The 27,015-nt window shown below is 37.4% G+C and overlaps 1 protein-coding gene across 6 annotated transcripts in view; it reads left to right on the top strand.

The window, feature by feature from the left end:
* Positions 1-27,015, top strand: part of SLC4A7 (solute carrier family 4 member 7) — a 112,839-nt gene that overhangs the window by 40,088 nt on the left and 45,736 nt on the right. For 4 of the 6 annotated variants that reach the window (XR_007457400.1, XM_049628917.1, XM_049628919.1 and 1 more), the window contains exons 2-7: positions 3,177-3,258; positions 7,483-7,629; positions 14,285-14,423; positions 14,996-15,156; positions 16,613-16,801; positions 25,559-25,674. Coding sequence is in view for 5 of the 6 variants with exons in the window: in XM_049628917.1 (XP_049484874.1) it covers positions 3,177-3,258; positions 7,483-7,629; positions 14,285-14,423; positions 14,996-15,156; positions 16,613-16,801; positions 25,559-25,674 (834 nt within the window). In the remaining variant the exon portion in view is untranslated. Of the gene's footprint in view, positions 1-3,176; positions 3,259-7,482; positions 7,630-14,284; positions 14,424-14,995; positions 15,157-15,212; positions 15,613-16,612; positions 16,802-19,341; positions 19,711-25,558; positions 25,675-27,015 lie in introns of those variants that run through there. The other 2 variants (XM_049628921.1, XM_049628920.1) reach the window with 2 other exon arrangements.

The following is a 27,015-nucleotide window of genomic DNA, read 5'->3' as shown; positions in this document are numbered from 1 at the left end:
TGTATGATAGATGTTTAGGTGTCCAACTTAAGCTATTTTTGAGTGTTAGCTGATCGCGTTGGTAATACATCTAAACATGTAAGTGTATCTGTGTAGAAAGAAAAGAGGTTTTTTTTGGTTAGGGTAAGAGAAAAATGTTTTGCTTCCTAGCTTTCTGTCTTGGCAATTGTTCCTGCTAATGAAAGTTTGGAATGAGAGCAGTTAATCCCTTTAAGAATACACAGTATGCTACCTCTTGGATAATTGTCCTTTAGGAGACTGCTTGTGTTTTGTACCTGGGCATGAAATCACTGGAGGAGAGCTACAAATTTCAGAGTGTGACATGCTTAATGGGTGGTAATTACTAACTACTCTTTCTTGTACTCTGTGTGTGTGTGTGTGTGTGTGTGTGTGTGTGTGTATTCCTATACTTTCTACTCTAGCCTTTCCTCATTACTAAGGGTGTATGATTGTTGTGAGGCAGTTTGAAGAACCATAAACCGTGTCTGTTTTTGGTCTTCTTTGTTAGTCCACTATATGAAAATATCTTGGAGTCTACACAGCCTGCTTCCCACTCCTTTAGATATGGAACCTTAGTAAGTCGTTTAGCTTCTCTGAGTTTTCTGTATTAAATTGAACACCAGTCCTTCAAAGTCCTATACAACAAACTCTTGATAGCCAAATCTATCTGATTATATATTTGGATATCTAACCTTCAGAAAGTAAGTTTGGATATCAAGATCTGCATTGCCTTAATGTACTGTTTCTTGGTTTCGGGGAAGTTTTGGGAAGCATATAATTGAGGGTTTGGGTAGCAGGGGATTTGTTTAAAAACTTAATCAGGGGCGCCTGGGTGGCTCAGTCGGTTAAGCGTCCGACTTCAGCTCAGGTCATGATCTCACGGTCCGTGAGTTCGAGCCCCGCGTCGGGCTCTGGGCTGATGGCTCAGAGTCTGGAGCCTGCTTCTGATTCTGTGTCTCCCTCTCTCTCTCTGCCCCTCCCCTGTTCATGCTCTGTCTCTCTCTGTCTCAAAAATAAATAAACGTTAAAAAAAAAAATTTAAAAACTTAATCAAATTGTTTCAGTTTCTGAATTTTCAGATAAGAGAACTTAGACACAGAGTTTAGATAATAAGGAACAGTTGTGTATGAATCTAGTGTATATATTGAAAAAAGGTATACACAAAAGTGTGTTACTGTAGATCAGAAGTAGGAGGAGATTTCAGAAGATCATTTTAACCAACCTCCTATTTGATTCTTTCTTAAACTAGTCTTTCAGTTTATGCTTGGACATTGACAGTGGTTAGAAGCTAACTGCGTTACGGTTCTTTCTGGTTTATTCTGAGTGTTAGAGGAGATCCTGGACTATTAAGATCACCCATAAAAATGGGAATGGCTGAAAATGTGTCTTGCAAAACTTGAAAAGTACTAGAATTGGATGGATAAAAAAGTATTCTAGAAAAGTAATATTCAGTGGACCATTAATAATGTAATTAATGTTGCTATTATTATTATTATTATTATTATTTAATTCTCTTCTATAACTCCAGTGGTCTCTGTTGCCTGCAAAAGTACCAATCATAGCATAAGGACCTTCAAAGAGAATGAATTAGATTCATTTTCTTTCTTGAAAGCTCTTTACTCCTGCTTTTGGAAGGTTTGTGATACTTTGATTCCATCTGAGCCAGAACAGGGCCCATTTCCTGTTGCCCATCCTTTTGCCTGCTTTGAATAACTGGATCCAGGGTATCCACCTGTGTCTTCATCAAGCCCCCAGCCCCTTCCAGGTCATTTCTGGGTTTTAGCCTCTTCCCTGACCATCCTTTTCCTTGCATTCATGTTTTGCTTTGATTCTTTGGCAAAAGCGTCATAGGCTGGGCCCTCTCCGGTGTGATTGGTTTGCTGAACGACGTTTCGTATCCTGGGTTCCTCAGTGGGCCGCGTATGCAGCACAGACTCTGTGGGCTGCTCCGTGTTCCTCTCGAAGTTCAGCCGGGCTTGTGCAATATCGGCCAGCTCTTCCTCGGATCCTTGGCATCTCTTTGCAAACTCTTGAAAGTCTTCCTTCAGCGTGTCTCCCCGGTCCCAGGCTTGGTTGGACATAGCAGAGTCCTTGTCCACTGTTGCCTCCTTGCACACTGTTCCCTAGTATTAAAATGGAATAGACTTTGCCGAGGAACTGCAAGTGGTGGCGTCCTCCTTGCCCGCCCAGTCTGGGTGCCCCTGTGGTGGTCGTGTTAGACAAGGTGCAAGGCCTCCGAGCGCTGGGAAACGTTGGCCAGGCCGAATATTTCCTTGCACAGCTACAGTTGGCGCATGCCGGGCCAGGGTCCAGGGAGGGCTACAGCTCAAATGGAAGACTTTTCGAGGGAAGGGAATTTGCTCATCTGTCTCTATCTGTGGCACAGAATCTCGAGCGTAATAACGTTTCTTTCAAAGTTAAGTTAGAAGCTTCAGAAGGGAAGTTAAAGCTAAAATTTTATTCTCTTAAAAACAGTCTCTGCAATATTTTACGATATAGATGTTTCTTTTTGTTGAACTGAGGAAGGGAACAAATATGAAGGTAGACTTAGACAACTCAAAGTTAGGATCTCCTTAAAGGTTAAAGTTTGTCACGGCTTTTTCTTTGCAGAGAAATGAAAAGTTCTTCTTAACTTTGATTGGCCCTTGATTAATTTGCAAGTGGAAGTGGTGCTACATATTTAATCTATGACTCATTTTTGATCATTTTATGTGGAACCATAATACAACCCAGTATAGCTGCATTCAGTGTTCACTTTTAACTAGAGGACCTAAGAGCAGAGAACAATAAAGAAAACATTCCATATTGATATCTAAGGGTCACCCCTCAGCCCCAGTTTTCTCTCATTTCTGATCTGGATGGTCTTTCTGTTGAAGTGAATATACGTACCAGTTACTTAGTAAACTGCCATAGAAGGACCAGTGAAAAATTGTCACCTCAATTCTTACCAAGAAATTTTGAAATAATCTTCTGTGGATTGGGGGGGAGAAAAGCCTAGAAAAATAATTTAAAAAGAATGCAGTTAGCTATAATAAGAATTGAATTATTTGCGAGGTTCTTTGCGAGGAAGGTAATCTGTTATCTGTTTTTTAACTATTTCAAATAATGCCCCTATTTAGTAGAAGGTCTTTGGTGTATATTGATGTCATGAGTAAATGAGAATAATTTCATTTTAGGGTCCTGATGAAGAAGCCGTTGTGGATCTTGGCAAAACCAGCTCAACTGTGAACACCAAGTTTGAAAAAGAAGAACTAGAAAGTAAGTTTGTTTAAAATACCCTGTGTATAGCAGGATAAATTACTAATGAAAGTTTGTTACTGTTCTTTAAACTTTACCTGCTATTTGTGGAACTTTTCGTTTTTGTGAGGTAGAGCATACAATTTGGGAGAATGTTTTAACGCTTTTCTAAATATAGTTTAAGGGATAATACAGCAAACACCCATGTAACCGTACTCATATCTGTTAATAGAACATTCCTTGATTATCTTTGTTGAAAGTATTGACATAACGTAGATTTCAGAATCTATGGTTTTCAGACTTCATTGGTGGTTACCATTACTTGCCTTGGGAAATTAAAATACCACAGTTGCAAAATCAGTTGATTCTTTTTTTTTTTTTTTTTTTCATTTCTAGCAAGCTACGTAATATGTGTTTTTAGCAAACTAGAGTGCCAGACTAATAAGCTGCAGTTATCACTAGTTGTCATCTAGATGTTCATATTCTAGGTCTGTTACATCAGCCTTTTGAAGTGCTGTAATAACCTCAGCATAGAATTATGGAGCAAATGAATTATTTGCTACTCTGTCTTCCAGGAACAAGTCTTGGCAAATGGTTTCTTTTTTTTTTTTTTTTTTCCTTTTGAAATAATTTTGGATTTACAGAAGAGTTGCAAAGATAGTACAGAGTGTTCCTGTATACCCTTCACCCAGCTTTTTTAAATTTTAGCATGACCATCGTAAGTTAATGAAAATGAAGAAAGATATTGGTATATTTCTGTTAACTAGAGTACAAATTTTATTCGGATTTCACCAGTTTTTGTACTGATGTGCATTTTCTGTTCCAGGATCCAGTTGAACAGTTCAGGATCTGGTAGTACATGTAGTTGTCCCATCTCCTTGGTCTTCTCTAGGACGGTTTCTTGGTCTCTCCTTGTTTTTCATGACCTCAGCATATTTGAAGGGTAGTGATTAGAGAATGTCTCTAAGTTTGGGTTTGTCTAATGTTATATGAACAGACTGAGATGATAGATATTTGGGGAACAAACCACAGAAGTGACATGCTCTTTTCAAGGTATCATGTCAGAGGACGCATATCAACGTGACTTCCTGGTGACGTTAACCTTGAATACTTGGTTAGGGTGGTGTTTGTGGCAAATGTTTTGATAGATTTATTTTGGGGTCTTTTTGGGAACTACATTTTTAAGTTACAGCTTTTTGTGAAAGCTGGTACCATATGGGGGCCTTAATCTATTGCTCTTAAAAAGGACATGGAAAGAGGCAAATAAGTCTTCTCCATATTATGAGATGAAAGAAAGCCCTGTTTATTAAAATTGACTTTATTTTTTATTTTTTAATGTTTATTAATTTTTGAAAGAGAGAGAGAGAGAGAGAGACAGAGCATGAGCAGGGGAGGGGCAGAGAAGGAAACACAGAATTTGAAGCAGGCTCCAGGCTCTGAGCTGTCAGCATAGAGCCCTACGTGGGGCTCAAACCCATGAGTTGTGAGATCATGACCTAAGCCAAAGTCGGACACTCAATCAAGTGAGCCACCCAGACGCCCCTAAAATTGACTTTGAAAGTCTAGGCTTACTAGGGCTTCTAGAAGGAACGTCTGCTATCTATAAGTTTAAGGTTAGATTTTGTGAATTCCAGGGACTAGGGCAGTTGAAATGTTTAGCAATAATTTTATCAATTAAAATGTGTGGTGAATCCATCATTTAGCATTTAATGTCACCCCTCAAATATGTGTGACCCAGAACGTGAAGAGCAGACTTAGCTATATGTTTGTTCTTTTGCTTCCCTTGTTTACCCCAGAGCCTTTAGCTTTACGTACCTTGTATGTATCTAAATTTCAGTATCAAGTTTGAGGAAGAGATTAAGTTTATCTCAGAGTTTGTCTGAATAGGTCTTTGACAGAATAAAGTTAAAGGTTAAAGAAAAAGGAAAGAAAAAGTTATAGCAGAGGACACCAAGGGTGATAATAAGAGCCAAATAAACGATAAGGCTTGAGCTCCCAATCTTCGGATTCTGGCATATTCCCGTTTATCTATTCTTTCTAAATTGGAAACTCCTATAATTTATTTTCACTTGGTGTACTGGGGCTATGTGCCAGAACCCATTAATACTAATTTGAGTACAACTTTGTAATTCCCAGGGCACAGTGATGAGAATGTGACTCTTTAATTGACATTTTTCCGTAGTGTTCAAAAGAACATAGTTTCACTAAAATTAGATAGTAATCATGAGTTTTGTTATAATTTTTTTTTTTTTACTTACTGAAGTACAATTTATTTAACGTAAATTTTATCATCTTACAGTGTATAAATTAGTGGTGCCTGGGTGGTTCAGGTGGTTAAGTGTCCAACTCTTTTTTTATGTTTATTTATTTTTGAAGGAGAGAGAGCCAGAGTGTATGTAGGGTGGGGGTGGGGGCAGAGAGAGAGAGGGAGACACAGAATCTGAAGCAGGCTCCAGGCTCTGAGCTGTCAGCACAGAGCCCAGCTTGGGGCTCGAACCCACAAACCACGAGATCATGACCCGAGCCAAAGTCAGACGCTCAACTGACTGAACCACCCAGGCGCTCCTGCATCCAGCTCATGATTTCAGCTCAGGTCATGATCTCATGGTCAGGGTCTGGGCTGAGCGTGGAGCCTTCTTGGGATTCTCTCTCTCCATCTCTCTCTGTACCCTTCCCCTGCTTGTGCTCGCTCCCTCTCTCTTTCTCTTTCAAAATAAATACAATATAAAAACATTAAAAAAATAAAGTGTGTAATTAATTTTTTAGAGTATGTTCACTGTATTGCATAGCCATCATCACACTAATTCCAGAACATTTTTGTCATTGCTTCCCCCCCCCCCCCCCCCCCAGTGCTATATAAATGATTTTTAATTTTGGGATTCTCTGGTAACATTAAAAAATATTGGTAGTTAATTTCTACAATTTTTTTTTTTTTTTTTAAATCTAGGGCCTACCATATATTAGGCAGAGTACTAGGTCCTGGAGGATGTTTAAGCAGATAATTTTAATTCATTGTATTTCTGTAGGTCTAGTTCTCTTTTACTTTGAATGTGATTACTTAGTTTACTGATATTAATATATTGGTAACTGAAACAAATCAAGAGTGTCACCTTTTTCAAACTTAGCTGGGTATGTGTGTTTGGGCAATTCAAATTTTTTGCTGCTCTGGATATTTGTAAATGACTGCAGAATTGCTAGGAGTATTGATTTTGGGGTTACAAATAAATTTTAGCAAGTTGGCAAACTGGAAAATAAAGAATTCACAAATAATGAGGATTGGCTGTACATTCAAATCTCATGTAAAGATGAAGATCTTGAGTTTTCTTGAAGTATTTATTTTCTGGCCATTTTAATGAAATTTTTAGGAAAAGAGTGTCCTTGACTATTCATATTTTAGCGTGTTAATTTTTAAATGTACATAATGACAAATAGCAGCTGTGTGTCAGAAGGCTTTTGCATGCTTGCAAGTTAGTTAAATTTGTAGCCCACCACCCTTTCACTTCACACAGCTTAGATAGGAACTTTACTTAAACTATTTAAGAAATCAAGTTCATGCCTCAGTATTTGACATAGTGCTGCTAGCTGTCCTAGTTCCCTGATTAAGTTTTATTTAGTGGGCAAGAGCAGAGACTGCCTTTTATAACTGTTTTGTTGGTTACAATACAAACTCAGAATAATGCAGCATCAGCAGTGACCTTTTATATTCCAGAAGCATATGATAACCTTATTGTATTGCCCCCCCATCTGACAATTCATGCCCTTTAATTGGAATATTTGGACCATTTACATTTAATGTAACTTTCAGGAATTTGGACCTTACTGATTTGGGATTTTCAAAACTTTAATAAATATTTATAAATGTCCATTTGTGAATATTGATTATAAAGTATTACCATTAAGACATATCTCTTAAGAATCTCTGTCACCTAGGGTTGACATTAAATGTAGATGGAATAAATTTATGTCTGCATAGTATGATTTCTTTCTCAAAATACGTTTTTAGCCTTGCAAACTAATGCTTACACAAGTAACCTGTTTATCTAGTATGTTTATCAGTCAGTGGTGTTAACCCATGATGTAACATTCTGTTTAGTGCTCTGTAAAATAAAAGAACAGGAAATAACACTGTTAATTACATTAACTTATATATAATTCTTTTTTATCAAAGTAAAATTTGGTATACTATTGTGTATATTACCTTTGTCCCTTTTGGAAAACCAGTAATGTTTCTGAACTTTTGGCTAGGTCATCGAGCTGTTTATATTGGTGTTCACGTCCCGTTTAGTAAAGAGAGTCGTCGGCGTCACAGGCACCGGGGACACAAACATCACCACCGGAGGAGAAAAGATAAAGAATCAGATAAAGAAGATGGACGGGAGTCTCCTTCCTATGGTAAGAGAAGACAGTAGTTCTCTGTTAACACTTTAAAATTCTCTCCCGGAAAGCTTTGTCAAAAAAGTGGAATATTTTCTTTCTTAAATTTTATGTCTGCTGTAATTTAGACATACATATTTTATAAGTCTTGAAGAATACTAATTGAAGTAATATTTTTTCTACAAGAAAGATACTTAGTTTATAGGCTAAGGTCTACTTAGGAGAAGTGAAAAAAGGAAGGGCCTTTGTTTTCTTCATTGTATTCCAGCTTTGGAATCATAATAATTGAGACTTGACATGTACACTTCAGTTTGGGTTTTATTTCTTTTCTCTATTACTTATCTCATCATTTATATATGCAGGGAACAAATATCTGGAATCTTCAGGCTCCTGGACAAGATTAAATTTTTTTTTCATTTTTAAATACATTTTTTGGCTAGAAAATTTTATCCACTAAGTTGAACTACTCAGTTATCTGTGCAAATAAGAGTGCTCTGATTTGATAGTATTGTCTATGAAAGGACAAGATTTTTGTTTGAAAGTAGACAAATATAGAAGTGCCAATAGATGGGAAATCAGGAAAAAAAAAAGGCATAGTGTAGAGGAAAGAGAATGTTATAATAAATATTAGTAGTACTGATTTAAGTGGCCCTAAGAAATGCGTATGGTGAGAGCCAGATAAAACAGCTGTGCAGCCTGAGGACTCTTAAGACATTGCAGGTAGTGGACATCGAAGGCATCATTATTTTTTTAGGACATCATGGGCCTACATGGCCATCTCTACACGGGTCCTATGTGCATTCTAGAAAAGTTACGTGAGCAGTACCCTGTAGGCACTTGTGTGCTATGCCAAAGGACCATTTTTGTGAAGAAGAGGGAATGATGCCTATGTGTAATACAGCTACAGCATGTACGTTATGCCTTGCCAATTCTGTGCTAAACATTCCACCAAGCTCTTGACATACACCCTTTGATTTAATCCTCTCTGCACTTTTAATATAATTTTATTTTTCGTTTTTATTTTAATTCCAGTTAGTTAACATGCAGTGTTATTCTAGTTCCAGGTGTGTGATATAGTGATTCAGTTCCACACATTACCCAGTGTTAATCATGACAAATACACTCCTTAATCCCCATCGTATCTAACTCATCCCCCTAATCCTTTCCCTTCTGGTGACCATCAGTTTGTTCTCTGTAATTAAGAGTCAGTTTCTTGGTTTGTCTCTCTGTCTCTCTTTTTCCCGTTGCTTGTTTTGTTTCTTAAATTCCACCTATGAGTGAAATCATATGGTATTTGTCTTTAATTGACTTATTTCACTTAGCATTATACTCTGACTCCATCCATGTCATTGCAAATGGCAAAATTTCATTCTTTTTTATGGCCCAATAATGTTCCATTGTATATATATACCACATCTCTTTTAATCCTCTCTGCACTTTTTAAAAGACAGATATTGTTTTCAGTGTGTAGATGGAGACACTTCAGCTTAGAGAGACTAAGTGTGATGGGAATCTCTCAAAAAGCTGTACTAAAAGATAGTACATATATAAAACAGTAATTTGCAGACATTGGACAACAGGCAGTATGGGACTCTGACCTCTGAGAGAGGGGAAGCAAGATGAGCCTTGTGCTTGTCTGAGCATATTACCTAGAGACAGTTTTTCCAGGCCACAGCACAGGAAGGGAATCTGGAACAGAACCTTCCTTGAAGGCTCTCAGAGTTGAGATGGAGATTGGAATTTGGGAAGGCCAAAGAAGCTAGTCAGGTGTGGAGTGCCAGAGAATAGAGAGCTATACACAGAGACGGTTCCAAAGGTTGAAGAAAGATCCTTTGAATCTTTGGTGGAGTACTGGTTAAAGCCAAAGGAAACTACTTGGGGCCTGAGAAGTAACCATCAGAAGGCAGTAGGCTAACTAGTTCTTGGATTTCACGTAAGACTGGGAATAGGGTGTGTTCCCATCAGTCAGAGTGGAAAGACCTTGACATACAGGGCATTGTGTAGAGTTCTCAGAAGGGTATTGCCATAATAGCAGGTCTTAATTAGTTTTGCACTAAAAACTGCAGTAGATCTCCAAAAATTTTTAAAGCAGGTCTTGAAAGAATTAAATTAAAGGTCTTTGCCAGAACAAAGTATAATACTACTACAAGAAATACTGTAAAATCTAGCACTTAAACATGTAAAGTTCACACTATCTGGTATCTACAAATTACTTGAAATATGAAAAATAGGAAGATATGAGCCATAACCAAGAGAAATAAATCAGTAGAAACAGATCCAGAAATGACAGAATGGATAGAATTAGAAAACAGCATGTTAAAGCAACTACACTGTTTACTTTGAATGTTCAAGAAGATAGAGGAAGATGTAACTGTGATGAACAGAGAATTCGGAAATGTAAGAAAGCCCAAATGGAACTTCTAGAGATGAAAAATAAGGTATCTTAAATTAAAAATACCCTAGGTAAGATTAACAGAGGATGTGACTCAACAGAAAAAAAGGATCAGTGATTTTGAAGACAATAGTGATAGAAACTACCCCAAAGTGAAACAGAAAAGCCTAGAGTGAATAGAGCATCAATAATTTGTAGACCAATATCAGTTAGTCTAATATATGTATAATTGGAGTGCCGGAAAGGAGGGTGGCAGAAAAGAAATTTGAAGAAATACTAGTTGAAAAATTTCTAAATTTAGTGAAAACTCTGAACACACAGGTTCAAGGAGTGCAACAAAACTTAAGAAGAAATATGAAGAGAACCCCACAAAGGCACATAAAAATTAAATTGCTGAAACCGGGGTGTAACAATCCTAAATGAATATGCGTGTAGTAAAAGCTTCAAAATACATGAAGCAAAACTGATAAAATTGAAAAGATAGATAAATGTATTGTTGTTGGATACATTTATAAGGTTGTAGATTTCAACTCTCTTTTGTCAGTAATGGATAGAACAAGTTAAAAAATCAATAAGGATATAGAGTACCTAAATAACATTATCAGATGGATTGATATTCACATTCATTGAGCCCTCCACCCAACAAAAGCAGAATATTCTAGTCCATAAACAAGTCTTAATACATTTAAAAGATTGAAAGTGTATTCTCTGACCACAGTAGAATTAAACTACAATAACATCAAGAAAAATCCCCAGATATTTGGAAATTAAACAAGATGCTTCTCAATAACCCATGTGTTAAAAGCAGTCACAACAGAAATTAGGAAATATTTTGAACTCATAAAAATAAAACACAGTACTGGCAATAATTGAGATAAAATCTTGTGAAGTGAGAACATGCTTCTGATGTGCAGGTTCCTTTAGCATGGTACTGTGCAAAGTTAGACGGCCCATATATATTGAGAATTGTTAGATGCAGCCAAAGCAATGAGTAGAGGAATATTTATAGCACTTAACCCTTATATTAGAAAAGGAACATCTGAAATGAGTGACTTACATTTCTAACTTAAGAAACTAAGAGAAAACATAGAGCATAGTAAACCAAAGTAAGGAAAACAAAGGGAAAATATAAACCAAAGCAGAAATGAATAAAATAAAACTCAGAAAAACAATAGCAGAAATCAGACTGAAATCTGATTCTTTGAAAAAACCAGTAAAATTGATAAACTTGTAGCTAGAGTGATTAGGAGGGGAAAAAAAGATATAAATTACCAGTAGCAGAATATTTCTGTACATATACTACAGATATTAAAAGACTAATGAGGGAATATTATGAATGATGTTATGCCAACAAAATTGATAATGTAGATGAGATGGGGAAATTCATTAAGAATAAAAGCTACTAAAAATTGATAACCTAAATTACCCTGTATGTATAAAGAAATTAAATTTGTAGTCTAAAACAGTTCAACAGTGGAAATTTACTCCCACAGAGCTCATGGATGAATTCCATCAAACTTGTAAGGAAGAAATTACACAGACTTCCAGACAATTGAAGATGAAGGAACACTTCCTAATTCATTTTTATGAACCCAGCATTACCTTGATACAAAAATTAGATACAGATGTTATAAGAAAATGAAATTACAAACTAAATATTTCCCATGAATGTAGTTTCAGAAATTCTTAGCAAACTAAAAACGCATTTTATACAGCAGTATCTAAAGAGGATACTATGACTGTGTTAGGAGGAATAATGCCTACCAAGATGTCCCAATTCCTAATGCCTGGAACTTGTGAATGTTAATCTTATAGCAAATTTGAATTTACAGATGTGATTAAGTTAAGGATTTTGAGATAGGGAAGTTATAGTGGATAATACAGGTTGGCCAGTTACAATCACAGGGGTCCTTAGTAAGAGGCAGTCCAAAGATCAAAGAAGTAGTGGATGTGACCACAGAAGCAAGTGATTGTAGTAAGGGGGAAGTGTTCAGACCCAAAGAATGTAGGCAGCTTCCAGAAGCGAGAAAAGGTAAGGAAATGGATTTTCCCCTAGAGCCTGCAGAAGGAACCAGCCCCATGAGGTTAGTACTGTAAGACTTCAGAATTATATATAAGAGAATAAATTTGTGTTTATGCCACCAGGCTTGTGGTAATTTGTTACAACAGCAATAGGAAGTTAGTGTGATAACCTGTGGAAAAGCAGAGTTGGTGTAAAGTTTAACTATCAATATAAATAATCATATTTATACTATAAAGGAGAAAAGCCATATAATTATCTCAGTAGGTGCAGAAAAAGCCTTTGACAAAATTCCATCCTCATTTATGATAAAGCTCTAAGCAAACAAGGAATAAGAGAAAACTTCCTCAGACTGATACAGAGCATCTATTAAAGAAACTTCTTTAATGTCACATTTAGTGCTGAAGAGATGTAGTGCTTTCTCCTTCTGATTTGGAGAGAGAGAGGCAAGGTTGTTCTGTGCTGCTTCTACAGAACATAGTACTGGAGGACCTAGCCTGTGTAATAAGGCAAGAAAGAAATTAAAGGCCTACAGCTTGCAAAGGAAGAAGTAAAGCTGTTTTTATTTACACATACAGGATCATGTATCTAGTAAATCCTGAGCAGTCTATGAAACTACAGAACTATGTGAGTTTAGGAAGGTTGCACTCTACAAAATCAATTACCTTTCCGTATATTTCTCTGGTAGCAATGAACAGCCAGAAATTGCCACTTACAGTAGCACCAGAAATACTGCTTGGGGATAAATCTGATGAAGGAATTGCAAGACCTAAACGTTGAAAATTTCAAAACATCAGTAACTTCAGTCACAGTATGTTTTAGTTTGTCCTGCATAGGTCCAAGGGTAGTCCTTTTATATGAAGATCCATGTGATATACATACTGGAAAATTTTCTAATACAGTTTTTATTGCTTTTTCCCCGTTCTTTGTATTTTCTTCATTCTGGGGTTCTTCCTGTTTGATTGTCTTTTTCTTTTTCTTTTTCTTTTTCTTTTTCTTTTTCTTTTTCTTTTTCTTTTTCAAGTTTATTTGTTTTGAGAGAGAGAGAGTGTGAGCAGGGAGGGAGAGAGAGAGAGAGAGAGAGAGAGAGAGAGAGAGAGAATCCCAAGCAGGCCCTGGCTCCAGCGTAGAACGTGATGTGGGGCTCAGACCCATGAACCTGAGGTGAAACCAAGAGCGTAACCCACTGCACTACCCAGGTGCCGCCTGGTCGATTTTCTTACTCTGTTCTCTACATCTCTGAACCTTCTGTTTCCCATCTTTTTATTTGTCATTGGTGCAGTCTGTCTAATTTCTTCAGATTTGTCTTTTCCTATGTGAATTCCTTCTACTCTTTAACCTGTTCATTGCACGTGTAAGTGCCTGGAGGTTTTGTTTACTTTGGTGTAAATTTTGAGTTTGACTTCCTGTCTCCTATTCAGCAGGATTTGGTTTTGTTTTCAGTTGGTGCTTTTGGTTGTTTGGTGGCCACAGGGCTTTCAACTGTCCTGGACTAGGATTTATACTGATTTCTCTTGAGAGCCTGTACTGTGTAGTTTAAATTCAGATGCCACAAGTGCGGTATCTGTTTCTTAACAGTGACTTGTCCTGCCTCCCTAACCTCAGCTGACAAGAGTTTTTACTTCTCTACGATGGCAGGAAAGGCCACTTTCTGTAGACCCCTAGCTTTGCTTTTTCTCATCATTTTTTGGACCTTGGAGATTTTCCTTTTTCACTCTTGAATTTAGTTACATATTAGATATTTTTACAAATTCTGTTTTCTCCAGCATGTTCTTGTATTTTGAGTGAGAAAAAACTCCTGTCTTTGAGCATAGTGTTCCATCGTTTTGGAAGTTGCTTTTTTTTATTTGTTTTTACATCAGTTATAAGATTAGTTTCACTTGTTTATCTTTTTTTAAAGATTTTATTTTTAAGTCATCTCTAAACCCAACGTGCAACTCGAACTTACAACCCTGAGATTCAGGGGTCAAATGCTCTACCAGCTGAGCCAGCCAGGCATCCCTCATTTGTTTATTTTTACCATACAGGTTTTCTTTTTTTGTGTGTGGAGGTGACCTCTGTGTGAGACTCTTATTTCCAGATTGTTGGTCCTCGTTTCCTTCAAAATTTTTAGTATTTTAATAAAAGAGTATATTTATTTATTTATTTATTTATTTATCTATCTATCTATCTATCTATCACAAAAACATGTCACTTTCAAACCGAGTTATCTTTGAATGAATTGTGGCAATTTTTGAGCGTATTTAAATTCTTTTGTTAAGACACACCATCCCAAAGAGTTCAGTTCATTCTTGGCACTGAAGATGATGATGAAGAGCACATTCCGCATGACCTCTTTACGGAAATGGATGAACTGTGTTACAGAGATGGAGAAGAGTACGAATGGAAAGAAACCGCCAGGTAGTAATACTGAGTCTCAGTATTTAGTTGGCTTTTCTTGATTTCTTCTTGTAATGTAAATATAATGATTTTATGAGCTACCTGGTGCTTTGAAATACCGAGCAGAGAATTTCCTCGTGTGTGGAAGTTATATCTTCAGTGTATCTCTTAATTCTCAAAATTCGTTTTCTTAAGGGATACTTTAATACAGCACAGAAGGCAATTATGTTAATTGTACTTTCTAATGTCTTTGATTAGAGAAATACATTTGAAAAAGTCATGGTCCCGCTGCATATTTTCAGTTTAAAAGAGAATTAGAAGTGGAAACTATGGCAATTCCACAGCGGGTCACTGTTGCGATTGAGTAGGAGGAGGAGCTGTAAGGTAACCTGGGAGGATAGATACTGTGGACTATTAGTTTGATTTGCAAAGATGTGTCTGTAGCCAAATTTTGTGGTTGGTGGTGGTGATCTTTGTTTATCTTTAAAAGAACAGGTTTATGTGTTTCACATTAAAAGAAGCAAATAATAAGGATTTCATTATTTATAATCCTCATTATTTATAAAATATTTTTTATGTATTACACATTTCAGATGGCTGAAATTTGAAGAGGATGTTGAAGATGGCGGTGACCGGTGGAGTAAACCTTATGTGGCAACTCTCTCTTTGCATAGTCTTTTTGAACTCAGGAGTTGCATCTTAAATGGAACAGTCATGCTGGATATGAGAGCAAGCACTCTAGATGAAATAGCAGGTTATAGTAGTCTGCCTTTTTTAATATTTAATTTGCACTGCAATTAGAGGTATTTAAGTTAGGGAAATGTGGTGGAATTTTAGACCCTTGATTTAATAGCTCTGTGTTGAGTTTCCATCCTGTGTGGGACCACATGAGGAGTACACATATAAAGAACACCTTTTGTCTTTAATGGAGTTTAGGAGATTGAGTTAGACAGTCCTAACTACAATACCAGCAAGAAAGTGACTAGTGCCGTAAGTGGGATATGCGGTCTGTTTCGGGAAATGTAGAGAAAAGAGCTTTTGTTTCTTCAAGTTTTGGACGAAGGTATCTGGGGAGGATCCACGAGTACATTAAATGTATTACCTATTTTTAGACTGAACACATGGGAACAAGGAACAGGTGGTACAAGGAAAAAGAAAGTAATCTAAGGAGGAGGAAGAAAAGGAAGAAAGGTCTAGAAAGTATAGAGAGGTATGAATTTCATATCAAAGTCAGTTCCCTGTGAATGTACAGATTTCTTGAGTAGGAGACGTTTACTTTGGCTTTGCAGTGATCGCATAGTACAATGTAATATTTTCATTATTTACAATGTAATGTTTTATAATCCAGGGTCCACTTGTATGCCAGTCTCTAGTCATTGTGTTAATGTTACAGTTTACCTGCTAGGTAGGTTGATTCCAGTTTTCTGTTACAGGACTCTTAGAGGTTTCAAAACTTGACTCTTTATCTCAAATTAGTGGCACTGTTTAAAAAAAAAAAGATATAGATAGATACATATTTATTTATTTATAGGTTAAAAGTAGTTACAAATATAGTTATAAAAATAGTCCAGCCCCTACAATAAGGTATCATATGGCATTACATCAATTCCCCCCACCGCCTTCACACCCCGATGTACTCATCTTCCTAGAATTTATTGCTTCATGATATTTTACCTTTTCATTTGCTCACTGGTATTTCTACCTCTGGAAGAGTGAGAGCAGAAACTTGATCTGCTTAGTTAAATGCTGTATTTCCAACAAGTAATAGGCAAATAGTTAATTACTGAATGAAGGAGTCCAGATATCCATCTATAGTTTTGATGAAAAATATGAAGTGAAGCAATAAAATACCTTCATGTTTTAGGAAGCCAGTATTATTGAATATTCACTTTAATAGAATTGTGTCCATAGCAGGAAAGCACTTCCAACCACAGGGAAGCTATTAGTGTGGCCCCTTTATAAATAAATAACAGGACTTATTAAAATAAGGGTCTCCTTGTAACTTGTTTATTTTCCTTAGATAATGTTCATATTTATCTTATGTGTACATTATACAATATCAGAAGAGAATAATACTTTCTAGAACTATTTAAAGATCTTGTTTTTCAGTAAGGTTCCACTTACAATTTATTGCTTACTCTGTGTTACGGTCATCCAAGTGTTAGCTTCTTTAATAACAATGGCTGCTATCTTTATTTTTCTTTCAATAGATATGGTATTGGACAACATGATAGCCTCTGGCCAACTGGATGAGTCCATAAGAGAAAATGTCAGAGAAGCTCTTTTGAAGAGACATCATCATCAGAATGAGAAAAGATTCACCAGTCGGATTCCCCTGGTGCGATCTTTTGCAGATATAGGCAAGAAACATTCTGACCCTCACTTGCTTGAAAGGAATGGTGAGATAAGTTGTGGCATCCAATTTTCGCTAACCCTTCCGCTCTAACAGCATTCCAGTCTAGTACAGTCAGTATTTGGGAGAAGAAAGATATTTCTTGCAGATAATTCTGTGGGTCATTTTAGTATCCCTTTTATTCTTTTTAAAAAATAATGTTATCTTTGTATTTAAAACATCATTTCTAAAATACCATTCTTGACAACGTGACCATTAATCTGTAGAAATCATTTAGATGAAAAAATTTAAAATTCACTCTAGTTAAAATGGCACATTTAAGTATTGGTGACATACAGAACACTGTCACTATAGCTAATCCTGAATTCCTTCTTCCTATTTATTTTGCTTTTTTTGTTTTTGTCAAGACTTCTCGTATAATAGATGAAGGAGGCATAAATTATGATCTGTAAGTTTGATCTTCTTAAAATTCCAAGTCTTGGGTTTAAACTTTTATTATCTGTATTCGAGTTTTTCATAGTGATTTTTCTCTTCATTTCCTGAGTTTACTTTATTTGCTGCACAGAAACAAGTGTTCTGGCATTGTTTTGATGATTTCACTGCCCTTTATTTATACAGTTTGTGCAAGTTTTTATGGATGTTTTGTTCTTATGCTAGGGATGACCTCCCCGATGTCCTCCTAACCTCTGAGAGTGGCACGGACCCACATGTTCCAGCTCTCCGCCCTCACTCGTGGTCTGGTAGTGGTCATGTGGGGATACAGCAGTGTTCTTGTAGCCGGTTACCTCTGTCCCTGTTTTAAGACTGGAGCACCCAGAGGCTTTGCCTCCCTCTTTTTAAAGTAGAAGAATACAGCCCTGGGGTTCTATTTTGGCTCTCAGAAGAGAGCTCTGAAGACAGTGACTCTGAAAAACCTACATACAAAGGGTTGGAGTTGCTTATGAGGGTCGTTCTTCCCTCTAGCTGCTGCCATTACTCAAGGCCTAAAAGGATTAGAGTGAAGAGGAGTGCAAGATGGGCCACAGTGTCTTTCTGCTCCTCCTTTCTGTCCCGGCAGTAATAGTATGGCTTTTAAGTATTCTCCAAACAGCCATTGGTGATGGGATTTAATACATCTGAAGTTTGACAGTAATCGTCTTTTGCAACTCAGTGTAAACATACTCAAGACCATCTTCTGAGCGTTTGACCATTAGAACTCTTTTTAATCTGTTTAATGTTATGCCTCTGTATACGTAAGTGACCCTAAGAATAAAAGAAAGAATTACACTTACTTCGGGGCATAAGTGTAATTTTAAAGCAAGCCACCTGTGTCACATTTTACCTCTCATTTTCATCTTTCATGTAGTGTATACTCTCAACTTTTGGGAAATGAGTTCATTTACTCAGAGAGACCCTATTGAATCTTTTTTCCTCATGTGGATGGTTCCTGATGATTCCCTGATTGTCGTTTGGTTCCTTTTAATCGTAACACAATGGCTGTTTTCTTTTAAATGCCGTTTTAGCATGGACATTCTGTTATTTTGTTGTGTTATAGCTGTAAGCTAACAGTTTTTCTGCATGTAGCTTTTGTTTTAAACTAAATGGTGGTGGTTTGTTGATTCATATGTCTTGAGATCTCTTGAGTATTTGGCTTTGATAACTTAGATCATATGGGATTGTCTGTCATACCATATTTTTCCTAAAATCAGTGTTATTTTACTAAGGTACATGTCATAGAACACGAGGTGTTTGAAATATAAATATATATGACCTTTGGAAATATGCTAGACTTATTTCGTTATTGCCATTGTTGGTGAGAAATACTTTATTATCTAGCTGGATTAAACAATTGTATTATTTAATTGTATGCTGTATTAGAAATGGAGGCATATTTCAGGACATGTGTTAATATCTTTAGAGAGCGCAAGAATATCCTTTCAAATCGACACTATATTTTTATTTTTAAAAAATTCTTATAATTTGTCTTATGTTTTAGAATTTTACCTGGGAGCACTACCAGTAGATGATGCTCTACTAATATGAAGATTTGATATCAACTTTAAGTTAAGAGTTATTAGCTAATGTCGACTTTTATTGTGAGAGATAATTGTCTGTAGCAGTTCGGTCCAGTTTAGGAAAAATACACTGAATATAAGCTATCAGTACTTGTAAGTTTTGTTTAGGGTTTTATTTCTTGGATTATTCTTAAATCGTATTCTCATTTGCTGTTTATTATTTATCAACTTTGCATTGATATTGTTTTTTTTTTAAAAGCTATATGATTGGGCATTGTAATTACTAACAGAATATTCCCCTGCCCAGTCTGTCATTTGCATTGTTTTGTATTTTTTGTTTTGTTTTTTTGGGTACACCTTCAGGGAATGAATGGTAATTTCAGCAACTTTTCAGTGACTTTCTCACATTTAGAAATCTCATTGCCATGCTAACTCTGATAGCATGGATTTCAAATTTGGGGCTTCGGAGCTTGCAGTTTACATTGTAAATTGATTTTGTGAGTGTGTGTGTGTGTGTGTGTGTGTGTGTGTGTGTCTCAATTTGCCTTCTGCAGCGAACTTCATCGTGTTTCATTTATTTGTTTTGTCTCAGGGGAAGGCCTGTCAGCCTCCCGCCACTCTTTGCGAACAGGCCTGTCCGCCTCAAACCTTTCCCTGAGAGGAGAGTCGCCTTTCTCCCTTCTTCTCAGTCATCTTCTTCCTTCTTCAAGAGCTGGAAGCCCTGCAGGCTCAAGGTGTCCAACCCCAGTACCCACCCCTCAGCACAGCCCTCCTTCCAGCCCTAGCGTCAGTCGCCCGACCTCCAGAAGTTCCCAGCAGAGTCAGCCTCAGGCCCCAGAGCTGCTGGTCTCACCTGCCAGTGATGCTGTCCCCACAGTAGTAATTCATCCGCCCGAGGAAGACTCGGCAGCGCCCACAGGCCAGGAGCAGAAGGCTGAGGACAATGTTGGCATGACTCCAGGCAACTATTCACACCCTCCGTGTGCGGTGCCCCCTGCCGCTGCCTCTCTTGCACGCGGAATGCCTCTCAGCACGGAGCTTTAGCAGCAAATGTACCTCATGCTTACAACTTCTTTGACTTGTGCATGGTTTGTTTTCCTTATAGCGTATGGTAGAAGGGAGCGTGATTCTTAGAAAATTTTAACCTCCAAAGCGACTCCAAAGAAGATACACATGATGTAGCCCTTTCAAGAATTTTCAGACGTTTTACAGGTCAGGGCATTTGGATAGCTCAGAAAAACGTAGGAATTTTTATAAGCAATCTTTCGATTTGCCGTGATTTTTAAAAAACGGTGGCTTTTCTTCTTGTGCGCTTCATTCATGATGTGATGAACGCATGTCGGACATGAGTTGCATGAGGTGATATGCCTCTTAATCTACTGTCCCGTGCTTTTATCCAAAGAGTGCGGTGTATTTTAACCTTGCTGACACAAATAGGATCGAATGTTCTCTTTCTCATTTTGTCTCTGAGAAGATTGGAGTTCTCCAGTGGCTACCTGGAATCATCATGATTTTAAGGCTAGTTTTATATTTGGAATAGTCTTTAATTGTTCTCTGTTGAATGCCGTATCTATCTTTAATCCAAATTCACCTTGAAATTTTCAGGACCTGTAGTTGTGGCTATAGCGATTCTATAGTCGTAGCGAGGATCTCTTTTTGTCTGTGAATTAGAAAAATTATTTCTTAGTGGGTAAAAGGGGCATAATTCATCTATGGTTATATATTATGGTAATATTGGCTCTCTGTAATATATTGGTTATACATATGTTTAAACATCTATATCTTTCCACCCAGTTTATATAAAGAAGTCTTCTTTAGTAACTACTTCTTACTGACAGCTAAGCGTATGACATAGGAATGCTAGCTACTGGTTTTCATCACACAGGTATTAATTACTGCATTTTTCCATAATACTGATAACACCTAACACTTCACTGATAGCTTACGTTTATTATATTGGCCTACTTAATGTCTAGGCAAAGTGGTGGGAGTTAGGTGGATACACCCATCTTCAGAAACCTCAGACTCAGAAAAGTTAAATAACTTCCCGAGTCATGCAACTAGTAAGTGACAAGCCTAAGTCCTCTGACAAAATCCTCATGGTCCTACCACTAGATGACAGACTTCTCTGTATTGAATTTCCCCAAACATACCAAGTATGTTTCATCAAGGCTCATTGTAGTTGCCAAAATGTATATACTTTTAGAAATAAAAAGATGGAAGTAAGGTGGATAAATCATTGTAACATTAATTATGATGACAGTTACAGCTACTATTGTTTAATATTGTTCCACACGCAGTGGCATAATGATATATTAAATATATCGTGTTTATAATTCTAACAATTTGATGAGGTTCATCCCTGTTTTACAAATGAAGAAAACAAAGACATTAAAGGTATTAAGATCATACCATAAATGACCAGAGCAAGGAATTGAACTCAGATCTATAATATTTCATTGTAGATTTTGGTACTTCATGGAAAATATATAATGAGGGAACTGAACAAAAAGAAAGAAATAACTAGAATTATTTACTTGGAAATAATTAGCACTCCTTTTTACTTTTCCTTAAAAAAATCTTTTTTAACATTCTTTTTTGAGAGACAGAGACAGAGTGCGAGTGGGGAGGGGCAGAGAGAGGGCGAGACGTAGAATCTGAAGCAGGCTCCAGGCTCTGAGCTGTCAGCACAGAGCCCAGTGTGGGGCTCGATCTCATGAACCGTGAGATCATGACCTGAGCTGAAGTCGGATGTTTAACCAACTGAGCCTCCCAGGCACTGCTTTTTTAAAAAAATAAAATTTTGGGGGGCACCTGGGTGGCTCAGTTGATTAACCATCTGACTTCGGCTCAGGTCATGATCTCACAGTCTGTGAGTTCGAGCCCTGCATTGGGCTCTATGCTGACAGCTCAGAGCCTGGAACCTGTTTCAGATTCTGTGTTTCCCTCTCTCTCTGCCCCTCCCCTGCTTGTGCTGTCTCTCTTTCTCTCTAAATAAATAAATAAATAAATAAATAAATAAATAAATTTATTTCTTTCTTTCTTTCAAAAAATGTTTATCAGCACTTTTAATTACAAGGAACCAGCAGATTCCATGGACACTGTCAGTGCAGAGCCTCATGCAGGGCTCGATCTCACAAACCATGAGATCATGACCTGAGCCAAAATCAAGAGTCAGATGCCTAACTGACTGAGCCACCCAGGCACCGTGAATTTAAAGTAAATTCCTTGCATTTGTTTTTACCTGTATCTAGGCATTAACACTCAGCATTTCTTGTTTTACCAGCTTCTATGAGGAGCTATAAATTCTCTATAGTAACTAGGAGGTGACATATGAGTTCACAGTGGCTTGTTAGGCCATATTGTTAACGGGATAAAAGTAGCAATTACCTGAAAATTGAGGAACATTATTAAGCTGCTTTTCCTCCTTTGCTAAAAGTATGCCTTGAGATTTAAAGAAAATAAATTAGAATGGAGGGAAAAGAGGGAATTTCTAAAGGTAAGAAAAAGCTCCTAATTACTGTTTAAGAAGACATCTACAGAAGGTATGTAATTAAAATAATAGGGACAGCTATATGTTATTCCCTTGTTTAATTGCCTTTGGTGCTTCAAGCACCTAGAAACTCTGGTTGAGTGTCCTTGAAGTCTGATGTTATGTTACAAGAGGAAGGTGGCCTCAGTATCATTTTGGACAGGGAACGAAGTTATTTTCCTAACAGTTCCATTTTAGAGACTAACTACATGTAAAAGAGTTAAGCTGTTTTGTAGTATTTGCAACAGTCTTCTGACTTTCAGCCGTGGCGCTATTGACATTATGGGCTGGACATGCCTTTGTCATAAGGGGCTGTCCTGTGCAGTGTAGGATGTCTGACACCATCACTGGCCTCTGTTCACTAGCCGCCAGCTACACTCCCTAGTTGTGACGACCAAAAATGTCCCTACGTCTTGCCAGATGTGTCCCGGTGGACAAAATCTTCTCACTTTGAGCACCTCTGCTCCAACTCCTTTTTTTTTTTTAAGTTTTTAAAATGTTTATTTTTGAGAGAGAAACAGCATGAGCAGGGGAGGGACAGAAAGACAGAGACAGAATCCTAAGCAGGCTCCAGGCTCTGAGATGTCAGCATGTTTCACCGGCTGAGCCACCCAGGCGCCCCCCCCCCCGCCCTCCCCCAACTACTTTTATTTTCAAACCTTTAGTGACAGAAGACTCTGATATCTTTGATTTATCTTTCTCCAGTTAGATATGCTGTTGTGAGAAAAAAATGCAAGGGCAAAATAATAGATTTACCAAACTATGATTTTTAAATCCGAGTATTGATTTTATATGTACATACATTGCTGCTTCTTTTAAGAAAATACAAAGAAATTCAGTCTTTCTATCTGTGCTAATGATACTTTTAACTTTGGGGAATTTACTCACTTAATCCTGAGCACCAGAAATTTACTGCACAGACGGGGAGACTTCCTTTACGGATTGAGGAAACAGCTTTATCTTAGCTGAGACTGTGAAGGACTATGTAGACAAGATCATGGTGAACAGCTCTAACTTGTACTTGGCATGCCCATTTTAATAGGTTCCGGATGACCAGGTTAACCTAGCCGAATGACTTCGGATCATGTTCCGGCTTTATCAGTATGGGTTCCTCCTCATTTCTTCTTCCCCTTCCCACTGTGTCCTTACGTTCCCCCCCATGGTCTTATCCCGCTCTTCTCTCTGGGAGCCGGTGGCTGAGGCAATTCTGGGGAATTGCACATGTTTTCTTTTGATTATGCATCTGTGGATATAATACATTTAGTAGTTAGAAGTATATGTACTGATGTTTATGTGCAGCTGCCGCCAAGGCCTTAATGGTATTCTTCATTTTCCTGTATGGAAGTCAGTGGAAGCCACTGAAAACTACAGGTCAGCTTTTTTTTTTTTCCACTTGGGCAGTGTATTTTAATAAAGGAATTAATAGAGGAACGGACCTTGTTCTGGAAGTTTAGAGACAAAGGTCAAAGAAGAGGGATCATAATAACTTGGCTAAGCTAAGGTGGTGAGAAAGGAGCTAAGTTTTAGGAAATAGTGTTTATTTCAGAATTGTTTAACACTTCCAGAGCATCTAGCTAAATAGTTTGCAAATGCCTTTTTTTTAAGGTTTTATTTTTAAATAATCTCTACACTGAGTGGGGAGCTGGAACCCACGTCCCCAAGATCAAGCATCACACACTCCACCTACTGAGCCAGTCAGGCGCCCCAATAGTTTGCATATGCTTTTTATACTTACGGTTTTGGGTCACGGCAACATTCTGTGACAGAGAAGGGGGTATCAAGAAACGTCTTTGGTCATTGAGGTTAAGCAGTAGGCCCAGATGACTTGGTTTCAGTTATTAGTTACAGTGTGTTTCAGAAAAATGAAAATTCCATTAGATGCATCAGATGTAGCCCATGTGCTTACAGTTCAGGTGCTTCACTAATACCGACTTTAAAGTTTATAGGATTTAAGCACAAACTGCTTAACTGGATTTCTGTGAATCACTAGATTGTGGTGAGTGGCAGAGTTAAATTGTAATTTAACTCTGTAATTTAATTACTGTTGTAATTCACTCCAGCACCTTTTCTCCTGTGGTACTCTGTGTTTGGGGCAAGATTATATATTCTTGAATTAGAATATCCTGGGTGTTTTTGAAAAAATGAGATACATTTAATGGTAGAAATCTGTGTTACATACTTGATAAAGACTGAGATTGGAACTTTTTGCAAAATTCATAGTGGTAATGATTGGGTATAGGCTACAGGTTATTTTTAGGTTATTTTATTGTGAAATATTGCTGCTGAATGTTACTTGAAGTGAGCATTCTAATGATTGCACATTTATTTACTGTTTGTAATCCAAACAAGCTAATTTTACAGGTTTGTCTGAGTCTTAGTTTTAGTGAGTTGAAGTCACATGGCTACCAAGTGGCAGAGAGTGCTGCTTGCTTTCTTTCTTTTTTTTTTTTTTTAATTTTTTTAAATGTTTGTTCATTTTTTGAGAGACAGAGTGCGAGCGGGGGAGGGGTGGAGAGAGGAGACACAGAATCCAAAGCAGGCTCCAGGCTCTGAACCGACAGCACAGAGCCCGATGGTGGGGCTCGAACCCACAAACTGTGAGATCATGACCTGAGCCAGAGTCGGACTCTTAGCAGACTGAGCCACCCAGGCGCCCCAGAGAGTGCTTATTTCAACACAGATATGTTTGACTATAAAACCCTTAGTCTTTGTATTTATATTGTAAAAACATTGCTACTATCTTTCCAAGTTCTATTTCTTAGGAATAATGGCAGGAGGCAGCACATAAATACTACCTGAGAAATGAAATTGTTGAGGAAGTTGTTACGGTGGATTTCTGAGTCGCATCTAGGGTTTCTCAGAAAGTAAACGATGTCACTCATGTCAGTGTGCCACGTGCAGTGCGATTCGCGTGTATGTTAGATGTGTTAGAAGCACGTTCCCCAGGTACTCGTAGTGTGAGCTGACCCAGATCTTCCATCTTCTGTGCTCCTCACCTACTCACATTTTTTTTTTCTTGTTGGCAAAAGACCACAGTTTTTGGACATCCCAGTTATTTTAAATGTTACAATAAACAGCCTCATTGTTGCTTAAAATGTTACTCTGGTCTTGCTCGTACGGTACTAACACCTGGCACTTTTTTTTTTTTTTTTTTAACCTTGCACATTTGCTTTTGATAAATTATCACTTTCAGGATATGAGCAGAGTCCATTTAGAAAGTGAATTTCCTCCTTACTAATTTGGATTTTGTTGTTGTTGTTCTTAAATTCAAATTCAGGTGTTTTGGCCTCTCCACAGTCTGCACCTGGAAACTTGGATAATAGTAAAAGTGGAGAAGTTAAAGGTAATGGAAGTGGAGGAAGCAGAGAAAATAGCACTGTTGACTTCAGCAAGGTAATTCTGTCGCTCACTGTAAATCTTCATAATCATCCTTATTGAGAAAATCACTGGCAATGTGGCTTTATTAGCGCTGATGATGATAATATTTTAATAGATTGGTATTTATAAGCCTGCATGTGATGCTTGTGATATGTAACTTAAGTTCAGAAATTATGAGAAGGGTAATAGTCCAAGAGCATTTGAATGACTTTGTTCACTAGTTTCAGGAATCTTGACAAAAGACTATCTGAATAATATGGGATTTCCATCTATACCTACCCATAGATGAAACTTCAATACCTTTTGAATTACAGTCATTTGTTCTGGGGCTGCCCCCCACTGGAAAGATTAATTTTGGGAATGATGTTATAGCACTGGCGATTCAGCCTTTTCTTGGCTGTAATAAAATCCCAGAATTACTGTCTTAGGGTGTCAGTACTTTCTGGAATGTCCCTGGGAGACATAATCGGCGTTTGCCCGTGGGTAGGTAAAGGCATGGATTTAAAAACAACTCCCCTATCTGAACTATGATTTTTTGTTTTGGTAGATGAGTATTTAGATGAAATAGAAAAAGAAAACTTCAAAATTTCAAAAGAGCAGGGAAAGAAACTCCCAAGTTCAAATTACAGTGGAATATAAAGCATACTGTCTGAGTACTGCTTCTGAATCGTTGATTCTGTGTGGCTGTTACAATTTTTTGATAGTATCAGTTTGCTTGCTATAAGATGCTCTCTATGTTAACATTGTTGTATCCAATTTAAGACTTTTAATTAAATACAATTATTTCAAGTAAGATTCATTTTTCTTAGGCTTTTTATTTTATGGTGCAAAACCTGTAAATCGCATTTTGCAGAAGAGGAGTGCCAATGATGGTTTGCATTGTAGCTTTCCTTGAGCTACTAGTTCTAAAATTACAAAAGGCCTTGCATAAGGTACGTTAACTTATGCAGAAAGGCTACCGTATTTTTAATTCTTCCGGTCTAACTTGATCATATTTTGACTGGTGCTTCTGTTGCTTCAAATGAGTGAGGAGTGTTCCGTAACTATGCTGCAATTTATCCTTGTTAAATGGATTAAATGTAACTTACATTATAGATCTCCTCTAGACATGGCAGGTGCCGTTTATTTTTGTTCCTCTGTCACAGTTTTACTTTTTTTTACTTGGCCTATCCTTGTGTACACCTTGTCTCCTGTCGGGCAGGAGTCTGCCTCCTGGCACTGTAGTTGTGGCACACTGGGTGTGGGACTCAAGAGGCCCGCTGTAAGTGCTGCTTTTATTTTTAATAGATAGCCCTGTAAGTGATTGTTTAGTGATGTGTCTGAAACTGCATATAAATGAAATTCCCATACTTTGAT

Source organism: Panthera uncia, chromosome C2 (assembly GCF_023721935.1).
Source record: "Panthera uncia isolate 11264 chromosome C2, Puncia_PCG_1.0, whole genome shotgun sequence".
Classification (NCBI taxonomy): domain Eukaryota; kingdom Metazoa; phylum Chordata; class Mammalia; order Carnivora; family Felidae; genus Panthera; species Panthera uncia.
This window is presented reverse-complemented; position numbering and strand designations above follow the sequence as displayed.